Here is a 12,172-nt window from a genome sequence, read left to right on the forward strand (position 1 = left end):
ACTCCTTGACAGATAAATAGATGCAAGGTTTTTTATATCCTTCAAGAGCAGCAGCAACCAGGTAAACTACTTCTGTAACATGAAACACCTGGATGCCTTCTTTAGGGCTCACAAGAATACTAAGCTACAGTATTGAAAACCAAATTGAGACCCATGACAGCACTCCATTAATCTCTGAACAAAGTAACAGCAAGATGCACAAACATGCTTACTCTAGCACTGTGGAAATTCTCTTTGTGCCCATGCTTGATTTCACAGAGACATTTTAAGTATGAAATTCAAGCCTCCTTCAAGACTGCAAGATCTGTGGTGAAGACCGTTTCTCATGCTACTTTCTGAATTTGTGCCAGATAAGTATCCAACAAGAACAGTGACATTCATAGTTCAAGCATTTATGTATAAAACAGCAGCAGGAAGCTTGTCCAGAGATCAACAAAACAAAGCTGCTGCCTTCTAAGTACTGTCTCTCTTTTTTGTAAGGCTATAGAAAATCCAGAGACCTCACCTGGATTCTAATTTTTCACTGAAATTCAGAGCATCAGGAATAGAAAGTCCTGTGCTTAAAAAAAAATACAGCCAAGATAAACGAAATTAAGTTTGCAAAACTAAAATCTCCACAATCAGCATAAGAACCTACAGTATTAACTTTCACCCTCCCAATCTCCTGCTGAATGTTAGATAACAGACAAAAATGCATGCAGGAGAGATGGGTTACAGGTCTGTGCCAACTATCCTGGAAGGAAGTCTGCAGCTCACACATTAAGCAGACAAATTTGGAAAAGGAATACCATTTTTTTCTAAAGAGAAGGAAACACTTTGAAGAGCACACTCCAGCACTCCACCACATTTTCTGCTTAGCTACTGAGCAGGTTTCAGCACTGGCCAAACATTTTTCTGTTCAATAACGTAACCAAAACACTTCCTTTTTGCAACAGCCATTCTGTCCAAATACATTTCCCTTACAAAGCACTCTGCTACAATTATAATGCAGGACCTTTTCACCCATCCGAAGTAACTTGGAATCCATAACTAACTGCCTCAAAAACTTACCAAAATATATTAAATTTCTTTTCCTTACGTAAATACCCTGTACCGAGTTCAGCTCCATGACAGTTCTCAATTCCTGGCATAGGATGCAAATGTTCCTTTGGCTTAACTAGAGCAAATTCCTCCTTCAACCAAAACTCCCCAAAGCATCACCTTGTGTCTTGGAGGACTTCAGAATGAAGCAGGGGCAACAGCAGCATCTGAAGACATCTAATGGGCAGCCCCTGGTAGCATCCTCACTCAGGACAACCATCAGTAATTCTAACCAGAATTAATCTAAAATGTTGCAGAAATTACTGGTCAAAAAAGAAAAAACCAAACCCACAACACAGATAAACAGTATGTCCTGTCTCCCAAGAAAGGAAATCTACGGGTAACTATTGCCAAAATGAAACAGTCACCATGGGAGGCTAAGTAAATCTACTCCCAATTTAGAACAAATGAGAATTAGTGCTAGACTAACCCAATCTTCTTCTATAAGAAGATCACTGAAGTCCAGACAAATTAGAAGTAGTTAAGCATTTGATAGATGACATGTAGGAAGTTACTAGTTAAAATGAAGAGGATTAGGATTAATACCAGAGTTATAAGGAGGCTAAGAAACTAAAAACTGTAGAGCATCACAGGCAATTTCAAAAAAGGAACCATTAAGCCGTACCGAGAATGATCCTTGTTGAAATCTGTTATTATTCTTGAAACTAATGTTAAATATTCTCACTAATGGCTAAAATACTCAAGAATTACCAATGTGCTAACAAAATAAAGAGGCATCATAAATATATAGAACAAAGCATCTTGAAGATTTGGTAACAGAACTGACACATGATGCATATAAATGAAAAAGCTACATTATTTCCATTATAAATTAGGAACTCAGTAACTGAGAAGAGGGAAAGAGGCCCTGGGATATGTTACTCATTAGATAATGGCGGCTCACCCATAAGATGTGGCCACGGAAATGGCAAATACTACTATAGGATATCGTATAAAGTAAAAAATTCCCAGAAGAGAGGAATCAGGATCACTGCTTTAGTGCAAGGAATCCATAAAATATTTCCCAGAATGTTCTGTATATCTCTGGTCATTTGTGTTTCAGGAAGACTAATCAAATTTTGCAGCTGTTTAAAAAGGTCTACTAAGATGATCAAAAGTTCCAAGAAATGTCTTACAACAGAAGGAAAAATAAATTAAAAAATGAAGAATACTGGTTTAGCTTGACCAGATCCAGCTCAGAGCAGAATATGATTGCTCTCCACAAGTATCTGCAGATGAACACAGGGGAACAAGGAGAGCTGTTTAAGCTCAAGGACATTGGCATATAAACAAATGAGAATGAATTAGCCATCAATGGACTTAAGGAGGAAAAATAAGAACTATGATTCTGACTTTCAAATTAGTCAAATTTGGAATAGCTCTGCAGTGGCATAGCAAAGAAAATTCCACTTAGCAACTGCTTTCAGTAGTTTGCAAAAGCTTCAGAGAGAACTTTGGTTGCCAATATCAGACTTGAACCCAGGCTTCACAAGACCTATTCCAATCCAACACTGACATGTGTCTTCTCACTGATGGGCCCTTTATCATCTCTGCATCAATTCTTATTTTAAGGTCAGTGAGATTACAGGGGTATTTTCTTGTCAGTAAAAAACTTGCAGAGAATTTATGTTTGCTTATAACAACAGCTGTAACAAAGTACTAGAGCAATACACTGCACTGGAGTCACCCTCGTCAAGAAAAGGAAAAATAAAAAGGAAAAAGTTACAAAAAGAAAAGGGAACATAGATTTTTGTCCTTTTGGATATGTTAGCAACAGGAAACACCTTGTGTCACATTGGAAAAGCCTGTTAACATTATTTGGATTTCTTTCTGTTGAGATGCTTTTAAGACTCATCTCCTAAAACAAGATCGATCCATCCAGTCTTGAGGCTACGCCCCCTTCTCATTGTTCTAATTTGCAGGAGATGAATGATAGCTGGCTGCATTTCTCAATCATGCTGGCAGTTTTGGCATATAAGAAGGAAAGGCATTGAGCAGACCCAATGAACAACCCCCCGGGAGAATCGCCAACATCTTCCTAATAGACAGAATTCAAGGCCAACTATCCATAAACTAAAAGCAACTCCCACACAGACACTGCTCCATTCTCTACTGGTCTCACAATAAATTCCAAATGATGTGTGTAGAGAGGGAGACTGACTACATTGTAGGACAGACTTTCATGATAGACCATTTTTCTCTGAAACAACTAGAGATTGTTCTGGTTGCTGTATGGGCAAGCCTGGAAACATTCAGACTCTTTTCTAGTCAGCATACAGTCCAGCCCTGAGTAGTATCCAAGCAAAGACTGCCATCACCTTTCTCTACAGTGCTTCATCCATCCCACTATATTTGGGGGAAAATAACCCCCTCAATTCTGTAAGAATAACTATGTCTTAAGATGGAAATATCAATAGAGAGCATTCCTACAAACAGAAAAATCCCATGTAGGGCACAAAGCCAGCTGACAAAATTCACACCAGAGTTCTGCAATGGCTGGTGTTATCCAAATTCCCTCTCTACCATCTTCTTCAGGTCTGGTTTGCTCCAGGTGCTTCTGCAGACGATAGGTCCATCCAGACTATAGTTAACAGAACACTCTAATTATTGTTCTGCTAATATACAACTGCAGTTAAGGACTTCTCCATTCCTTTGTAGTATGCCCCTGCAACCTTTCCCTTCTCACTGTGGGATGAAACAAATTAAACTAGCATTAGGCCTTTTTGCTGCTTCTAGTCCAAACTGGTTACTCCAGTGGATTCTGCCAAGAGGCTGCATGGGTCCTGCCCACAGACTGTAAACACTTCTGTCCTTCCCTCAAGAAGACCAGAAAGATCCCTTGCTGAGCTTTCCCATTCTTCCTCATTCTCTCCTTTCTATTGCTCTCATTAAAATGACTGCACAAGACCCTGTTTTAGCAGTGGGGGAAGGAAAACGAAATCAGATGTTTCTCAATTTTTAGTACAGAGGAGGACTAGAAGTAGCTAGAGAGTGCAAAATTATGATCAGTCATTAGCTTCCAAGCAAAATCACTGTGGAAAAGTGAAAATTTAAAACTACAAGTCATCATGTCTGCTTCTGAACCCTTCTGCCATCCCAGCTAACAAATCTGGCTGTGCCCACACAGTGGCAAATAGGCTGAGGACCCATTGGTTAATGGGACCATGGAACTTGCACATCAAAGAGAGAAAAAAATGAATTTTAATGCAGTTTTTAGAAATACTTGTCATTGTTTCAGCATTGCCATTTAGTGAATGGGACCGATTTCTCTCTCAGTAGGGGATGATATTTTAATGATGTAACAATGTACTTCCCAGAAGAAAGACAAGCCTCATGAGGCAGATTAAAACTAAGAATATTCAGATCCCATTAAAATCAGACAGTTGCAAGCCATTTTTAAAATTAATTTTGTTTAATGATAAAATGGGTTATCTTAACAGGTGGCTAGCCAATTGTAAAATTAACCAAAACATGGTCAGAAGCACAAGGGTAGCTATTAGAAGAGCTGGCTTCTTTGTATTCTGCCTTCTATTAACAGTGTACCGTATCACCCTACACAAATTCCTCCAGTCCATGACCCCTGGCAAATTTCTGAGCTTCAGCTTTCTCTTTCTGCAGCCTGGGGTAGCATTTGTCCAACACCATTTCCCCAGCACCTCAGAAAAACTGGCATTAGAAAGCCCTGTTGTTTAATAAGCAGGAAATATTTAATGCAATTTCCAGAATGTTTATTTTCAACCATTTCTGTTACCAAGAAGTTTTTCACAGCACTAATCAGTATCCTGTCAGGGAAACAGCTTCGTATTTGATTGCTTATTAATTGTATTTTGAGCACTTACTCTTTAGCTGCAGCCACTGGACACTGCTATGCTACAACTAATTTTCAGCTTCCACAGCTGAACACACAGTGGATTCAGCCCTTCTGTGCAAAATCACTTAAAATGTATAAAGAATATGCCTTGTTGAGTATCTCCTGAATTGTAAGGGAGAAACAATGAAGACTGAAGAAAATACTCAGTACTGGAAATACCAGTTAAGCTTGCAACAGAGGACAGTTAAATATTACACAAATCTCACCAGTATGCATGGAGTTTAAGATGACACAATATAAGCAGACAAGGAAGTGAGAAAACAGCCTAGTCCATCTGCATTGATGAGTTTAGCATGAAAATTTTTATACAAAAAATCAAGTTGCTCAGCTTTCTGGTTTTGCTGGTCTTAAATGTGACCCTAAATACTGAGAAAATGAATATGACAAGAATATATGACAAACCATACAGATGAAAAAAAGTTTGTCGAATTCCTTCACACAATACTTAAGTGAGAATTCCAATTTCCAGGTATAAATTACTCCCCTTGTAACGGAAAATAAGTATCTTTCGTTAACGTGTCTTATAATACAAATAAAATACCAACACAGTAAAATCCACAGAAAACAAAATGATGGATGAACACATTCACTTGACAAACATATCCACTCAACATCTGTATGTCAGGAGACACTTGCTGATCTCCACTTTAAATTTCTGAGGTTTTAGAGTGTTAAGTTAATTTTAAATGACACCAGACCAGGAAGTTTCCTCAACCATTTAACTTTTTGTCTCAAACAGTTAAATAGTTGAGGAAAATTCTGCTATCTCAATAGCCACTAGCACTGAAAATAAAGAAGAAAACAACATAATTTTATATTTCATCTCATTTATGGCCCAGATATCAGAGCTTGGAGTATTTCCAGTGGCCAACCAAAGATGACCATTTGATTTTTTCTTCATTAGGCACCTCTTAAAGAGGTGATCTTTGAAAACTGTACATTCCTGCCTCACCATGATGCACAACTATGGAATAACTTTATTTTCTTCATCTAAAATCCTCATTTGCATATCACAAACCATTTTAAGATACTGAGAATGTTGAGGCCACCACATACCTTGTATCTTCCAAAGACTATTTAGGAAGCCCTTTGCCTAACCAAACTTTGTGGTTAGAACAGTGCTTTATCTTACTAACGAGAATGATAATTTAGTATCAAATACTCACGAGGAATTATAGCTCTGCTGACTGGCAAATAATTTGCCAAGGCAGATTAGTTTAGCTGCATAAAATAAATATCCACCTGCACATACTAGCACTAATCAGGGCGTGAAATTAAACTTTTTATTCAGTGGGAAATAACTGCTGCAAGGCGGCGATTTAGTCTGAGAAGCAAATATTAAGGTCAGCCTATTCTCTCTGATGTTTATAGTACATATTACAGTGCGGAGAGTATGGTGCAACAAATTTAGCTTTTTAAGTCTATGAAACTAAATACTTCAGTGATGCGATAGCAAATTTGCCATTTGCTTTTCTAATTGCATACATTTAATGGAGCAAAGTGGCTGAAATGAAACATTACCAGAGAAGTGAGGGTGAAGTTACTGAAGTACCAAAGGCCTGCATCAAGTGCAGAAAAATCTACAGCATGAAGTTTGGGGTAGAAGAAAATTAATCAATGTTTTCCATATAATGTACTACTAGTCCCAACAAACACAAAAAAACCCCAGGATGCTATTTCAGTAGCATTGGAAAAACTACTAAGTGTATGTTTAATATTGAAGCAGGATTTGCAACCCCACATTTAAAAGGCAATGCTTTGCTATCCCAGCTTACAAAATTATTCTCACTGATTTCATGACATCCTTGCTTTGGATACCCAGGGGTCTCTGCCACAATATCCATGACACAATTATGTTACTGGGAAGACTGCAAGGTTCTCAAAGACTTTTTCAAACATAGCTAACAAATAACAGGCCTTAAAAATCCTGGTCCTACTGACACCATGAATGACAGGTTCAGTGCAAGCAGAGCCTCTTTTAAAGTATAAGCCTTTGTCCATCTGTTCCATATTTATATATGCACAGCACGAAAAAAAAATTTCCAAATTTATTACACTTCAGCCTTCAATTACACTGACTATTCTTCACTATATTACCTGCCAATTATGTGGGATGTGGGAGCTCCTACAAACAGGCAAACATAAAAATTAATGAACTTAAAGAGTTTTTTCTCATTCCAAAATACAACAAGCCACAACCAAAAAACCCAGCCACAAAAAAAAAAAAAAAAAAAAAAAAAAAAAAAAAAAAAAAAAAAGAGAGACCGAACGAAAATCAACCCACAGGTACATCTTAAAACACAACCAGAAGGCTCTGGTTCTCTTGTGAAACTGGAAGGCCCAGCAGCAGCTCCTAGAGTCCGATCATTCAAAACCAAAAGGAAAATGGTATTTTGGGGGCGAAACAGAAAAAAAACCATGAAGACCCAGACCAACTTCTTCCATGAACACTCAGACTGACTTCTTCCTATAAATGAGCCAGGAAATTAGGTGAATTATTGCAAATTAATTAGTCCATAAAAACTGAGAAAGTGAAACTCTTTTAAGGATCACGCTTTTGCCTCTCAAATGGTCCTGGATGGGACCCCAAAGCAGTCAGGTGTTGTTCCAAGCACTGCTAATTAAACACAACTGAAGTTCTCACTAGTCCATTCAAGAAAACAGATGTCGGTTCATAGAGCTTTGATATTTTTCTTAAATACCTTTCAAAATGAGGAACAAAAAATATGAACTCTTATAAAAAGGGCTTTATTGTATTTTTATAGCATATTACATACCTTGTAACAATCATTCTGTTAAGTGTGAATGTCAGTTTTATTTTCTGTCCCTTTTTTCCTGGCTATTTACAAGCTTTGGAAGAATCGTTCCTTAATTAAGTCTAAACATAGTTTTATATAAATGGATTCCTGGAATTAAAAACGTTCAGACTTAAGAAATGATTGTTACAGAGACTGTAACAGGCCGTAAAAAAGAATGCCACTTTAAACAAAGATTTCTCATTTTAATTAAAAAGATAATCATCAGAACATTCGTATACTTAACAGAACCATTTGAAGCTAGTTTGAAAAAATATCTACTATTCTATGCAGGCTTATGTAGTTTACTTTATATGACAGTTAATCAAAGTCTCAGTTGAGCCTATCACACTCACACTTTAAATACTGTATCTACAGTTTCAAACACTTTATTCAAACTTGAAAGTTACTTATTGCGCACCTCGATTCCTTGTTCTTTTGTAAATGACTATGGCTATGGAAATCCCATATTCCTGAATGCATAAAAGCAGAGCTCTCTATGGCAAGGGAGTTTGGGTGGGACTTTAGTGTGCATTCTTTTAGTTTAATGGGCACAGTCACCTCTCTCTTTAGCTTGTGCATCAGTCTCTTACACACTGTACTTTAGAAAGGATGTACTATCATCAGTAGGACTGTACAAAAAAGAAGAGGCTGAAGTGAACTAAGACAGGTCCCACTCCGGTAAAATCCTTGCTGCAGCTGCAGAACACTGGACTATTTAATTCAAAAGATTGTATTTTAAATCTATGAACCATCTTTCATTCAAAAAAACCCCCAAAAACCTCCAACAAAACTTTTGAAAAATGATGTGCAGAACACATGATACAAGACACTCATTCACCAGTGAAAACAGTCTTCCTTTGTGAGTATTTGCTTAGTATTGTGTAGTGTTAATACACAATTTAATATCAGGAATAATTTAGGTCTTATTGAGACACAGAGGTAAATTGAGTAAGCAAATTAAATTAAATAAGTAACTTAAACCTTAAAATATTAGATTATACATATGGTACCTGGCCACAGATAACCAGGAAACTGGTAGCAGATACCAGTTAAATGCGATACTGCTCCACTGGCAAGTAATCCAGCCAACACCAGCCAGTGAGAAGGCAGCTGCCTTCTACTCCCATCAAAAAGTTACACAGACATGAGCATACAAAAAAACAACAGAGTTCTGTTTCTCTTTCAAAGCATCAAATATAGATACTTTAAAAGAGAAATAATTTCATTCACAATACTAGCACTGGATGAAGCTTTCCCATTACACTTTTCTGTTAGAATTAGACATTAAAATGAAAATCAGATCACCAGGTCCATCTTGCCTGATACCTTGTGATTCAAGAGAGCTGCTCAAAGTCAATGTCAAAAATTAAGTACTGTCACTTTTAAGTGGAAAAAAGTATTATTTTCTGGAGAAGCATAAACAAACTACCACCTAGAGGGTTGCTTTTCAACATGAAATGAAACCTACCCCAAACACATAGCAAAACCAAAACTGTCTCTCCTGCCTTTGATAACAGGCCTCATACCTCCAAAATGTATTTTAATATTTACCTACAATGCTCCTTGGGAAGCTCTCAGGGAAAATCAATAATTAATAGCAAAGCCCACCTCGAGACAAACTGTGAGCCACCTATTAAGGAAGATGCAAATGAAGCATATCACACACTCAGATGGACAAGGTAATCTACTGTGAATGATTCAGCATTAGCTGAGAGGATGCACGAGCTGATCTGCTACCTCTGTGTGGATAACTGTACCAGTGCCATTACTGCAGTGCCTGAGCACGGTCTGAGTGCTACAAGGCAGAGAAAAGACATTTCCCAAGAGGGCCAAGATGATACTCAACTGATTCCTCATGTATCCTGATGTATCTACCTGTGCCACCTTTCCGGGAACACCAGAAGACCCCACCAAGTCTGACAAACACTTTATTTAGTCCATCAGCAGAGTTAAAGTAAGAGCCATGTTCTGGACCAATGCACACTAAAGCAAAAGCCTGAGGTGTGTTTAACAAAACCTTTGCTTACTCCACTCTCAGCCTGTAAGCAAAAATATCCTAAAAAGTTCGGAGTGGACAGAGGGAAGCCACATCTTTCACTGCATGTTTTACAAGCATTTTACATAAAAGAGGCACTTTGATAAAACATGAAAGAACGTGGGTTAGCTTTTAGCTTTTAGCGTAGCCTGGTCTTGATAATTCTTCCTTTTATCTGGTGCTCTTAACAGATGCACATCCCAGAAGAGCAGCTTCCTCTCATGGTCATGCCTCTCCCCAGTGTCAGGGAGCTCTATTGTTTAAATGGGACACTGCCAGCTGCAGAATGGGCAGGGACTCCCTCAGCCTCTAGGCCCAACCTTACAGATGACCTCAAACCCCCTGGACTAAGCCCTTGAATGAGAATCTTAGCGCAGGGGGTGAAAAAAGTAATGTATGAGAAGTCAACGTAGCACATCCACAATACTGTCTGGCAGCAGAAAGGAATGTTCCAGCAAAAACTTTTTGGGATGTGAAACTCGCTATCTAGAGGCAGGTTGTAATTACCAAGCTTGGCCAAACACACGTGCAGCAGGATCTGGGACACTCCTTTGGCCAATCCCACACCAAAGAGGGCCATTCATTATTACTAATTGCTGCCTTGCCTATTTAGGTGTCCATAGCATTTTTCCACTTCAACCAGCTGATACTCTATAAATCTGCAAAACTTGGAGACTACTAGCAAACGGATCAAAAAGTCTCAAGAGAGAAACAAGTTCTTCCAGATTAAAAACCATAAGCCAAACAAATGTTTCAAAGCTCAATTAGAAATTTACAACTCGAGTTTCCTCAATTTCATTTTGAGCATATGTTCTGAAGATTTAATAGAATTCCTTCTTCCTGATGAGCTCAAGTTTAGTTCTGTGTCACTAGAAGCACTAATCCAAAACAAACTTTTAGCAAGTGTTGCCAGTCATTTAAATTATATCCTTAGTATATAGTATATTTCAGGGGCACCTGAAATTTACATTCAGTTTAGTTGGCAACACTTTGTTTTCATTTCTAAATTTTACATTTCTGGCCAAAACGCTTAGAAACCTCAACAAAGGACGAAAAAGAGAATGAATCTACAGTTTAACTGCACAATGCCTCAAATCTATGGAAATTAGCCATTTTCGAAGAGCATCTTGGATGCACGTACTGTTTTCCATACCAAAGGCCAACTCAAACCCTAAACAATGTACGTGCTCCCCGCAGTCACTATCACTGACATTCTGCTGCAGCAGCAGGTGAAACACTCGAGTGCCAGTATTTAGAGATCTCGCAGTAGAATGGGAGGAAAAACAAAATTACAGAGAGGTAGTGAACACTACAGAAGGACAGTTTAAGGTGCACAAATAAAGAAAAAAAAATCCAATAATTAGATGCGCAAAGCCTGCTGGTGCCTGCGGGCCCCTCTGCCAGGTCCTGCCTCACTCCAGGTTAACTTCTCCCGCTCTCAGGTGGCACCTGCGGCCCCCTCCCCCTCCTCCCAATGCTCCCTTTGCCCGGATCTGGGGACCCTGTTCACTGCCCTCCCCGCAGGCAGGTCCCCCCCGTCCCTGGGCCCCGCTCGCCCCCTTCCCCCGCTCGCCAGCCCAGCGCCCTCCACCCGCCCAGGCCCGGCCCGGCGCCCCTTCCCCGCTGCCCCCCGCCCCATCCCGCCCCGGCCCCCCCTCCCGCAGCCCCTCCATACACAGAGGTGCCCACCCTCCCTCGCCGCCTCCGCCGACCCCCGCGGCCCCTCACCATGAACTTGAGCGCCTTCTCCTGCAGGACGGCCTCGGCCGGGTCCATCGTCCTGCGGGGCCGGGCCGGGCCGGGGCCGCCCCCCCCCGCTCAGTGAAGGCCGCAGCCAGCGCAGACGGGAACCTGCGCTGCCCCGCGCCCCCCCCACCTCGCCCCGCTGCCCGTACGGCGCATGCGCCGCTCCGCAGGCCCACGGGAAATGGAGTCCCCCACCACGTCCCTGGCAAAGGTCCGACCCGCAGAGTAAAACTACAAATCCCGGCAGGTTTCGGGATTGGGGGCACTCTGGGAGCCGGCTGGCGCATGCGTTATGCGCAGTGCAGGGGGCCGACGGGGGTTGTAGTTACATTGGAGCCGTGACAGTGTGAGGTGCGGCCCGGGGTGGGATGGACGCGGCAGCTCTGGGCGGGCGATGGAGGGAGATGAGGAGGCGCGTCCTCCTCAGTTTTCAACTCCAGACCTTCCCTGCCGTGGAAGGTACGGCTGGCTCCTGAGCCACAGCCCCCTGCTCTCAAATGCCCCCCAGGAGGGCTCGGCTGCTCCCACGCTTTGCTCCGGCCGCGCTTCCTGCTCGCGCCCTGCCCGTGCTCCAGTCGATTGTTGCTGCTAAACATAAACAGAGCCCCGTGCACGGGGTGCCAGAAATGTCCCGTGAAAAGT

The 12,172-nt window shown here is 40.8% G+C and overlaps 1 protein-coding gene across 5 annotated transcripts in view; it reads right to left on the reverse strand.

Moving 5' to 3' along the window:
- Positions 1-11,619, reverse strand: part of BTRC (beta-transducin repeat containing E3 ubiquitin protein ligase) — a 114,934-nt gene extending 103,315 nt beyond the window's left edge. For 2 of the 5 annotated variants that reach the window (XM_083866389.1, XM_083866387.1), the window contains exon 1: positions 11,513-11,611. In XM_083866389.1, coding sequence (XP_083722515.1) covers positions 11,513-11,560 — 48 coding nt within the window. In that variant the 5' untranslated portion in view covers positions 11,561-11,611. Of the gene's footprint in view, positions 1-11,512 lie in introns of all 5 variants that reach the window. The other 3 variants (XM_083866391.1, XM_083866388.1, XM_083866390.1) reach the window with 3 other exon arrangements.
- Between the last annotated feature and the right edge of the window lie 553 nt (positions 11,620-12,172).

The sequence above is a fragment of the Zosterops lateralis genome (assembly GCF_965231275.1).
Source record: "Zosterops lateralis genome assembly, chromosome: 8".
NCBI classification, from domain to species: Eukaryota; Metazoa; Chordata; class Aves; order Passeriformes; family Zosteropidae; genus Zosterops; species Zosterops lateralis.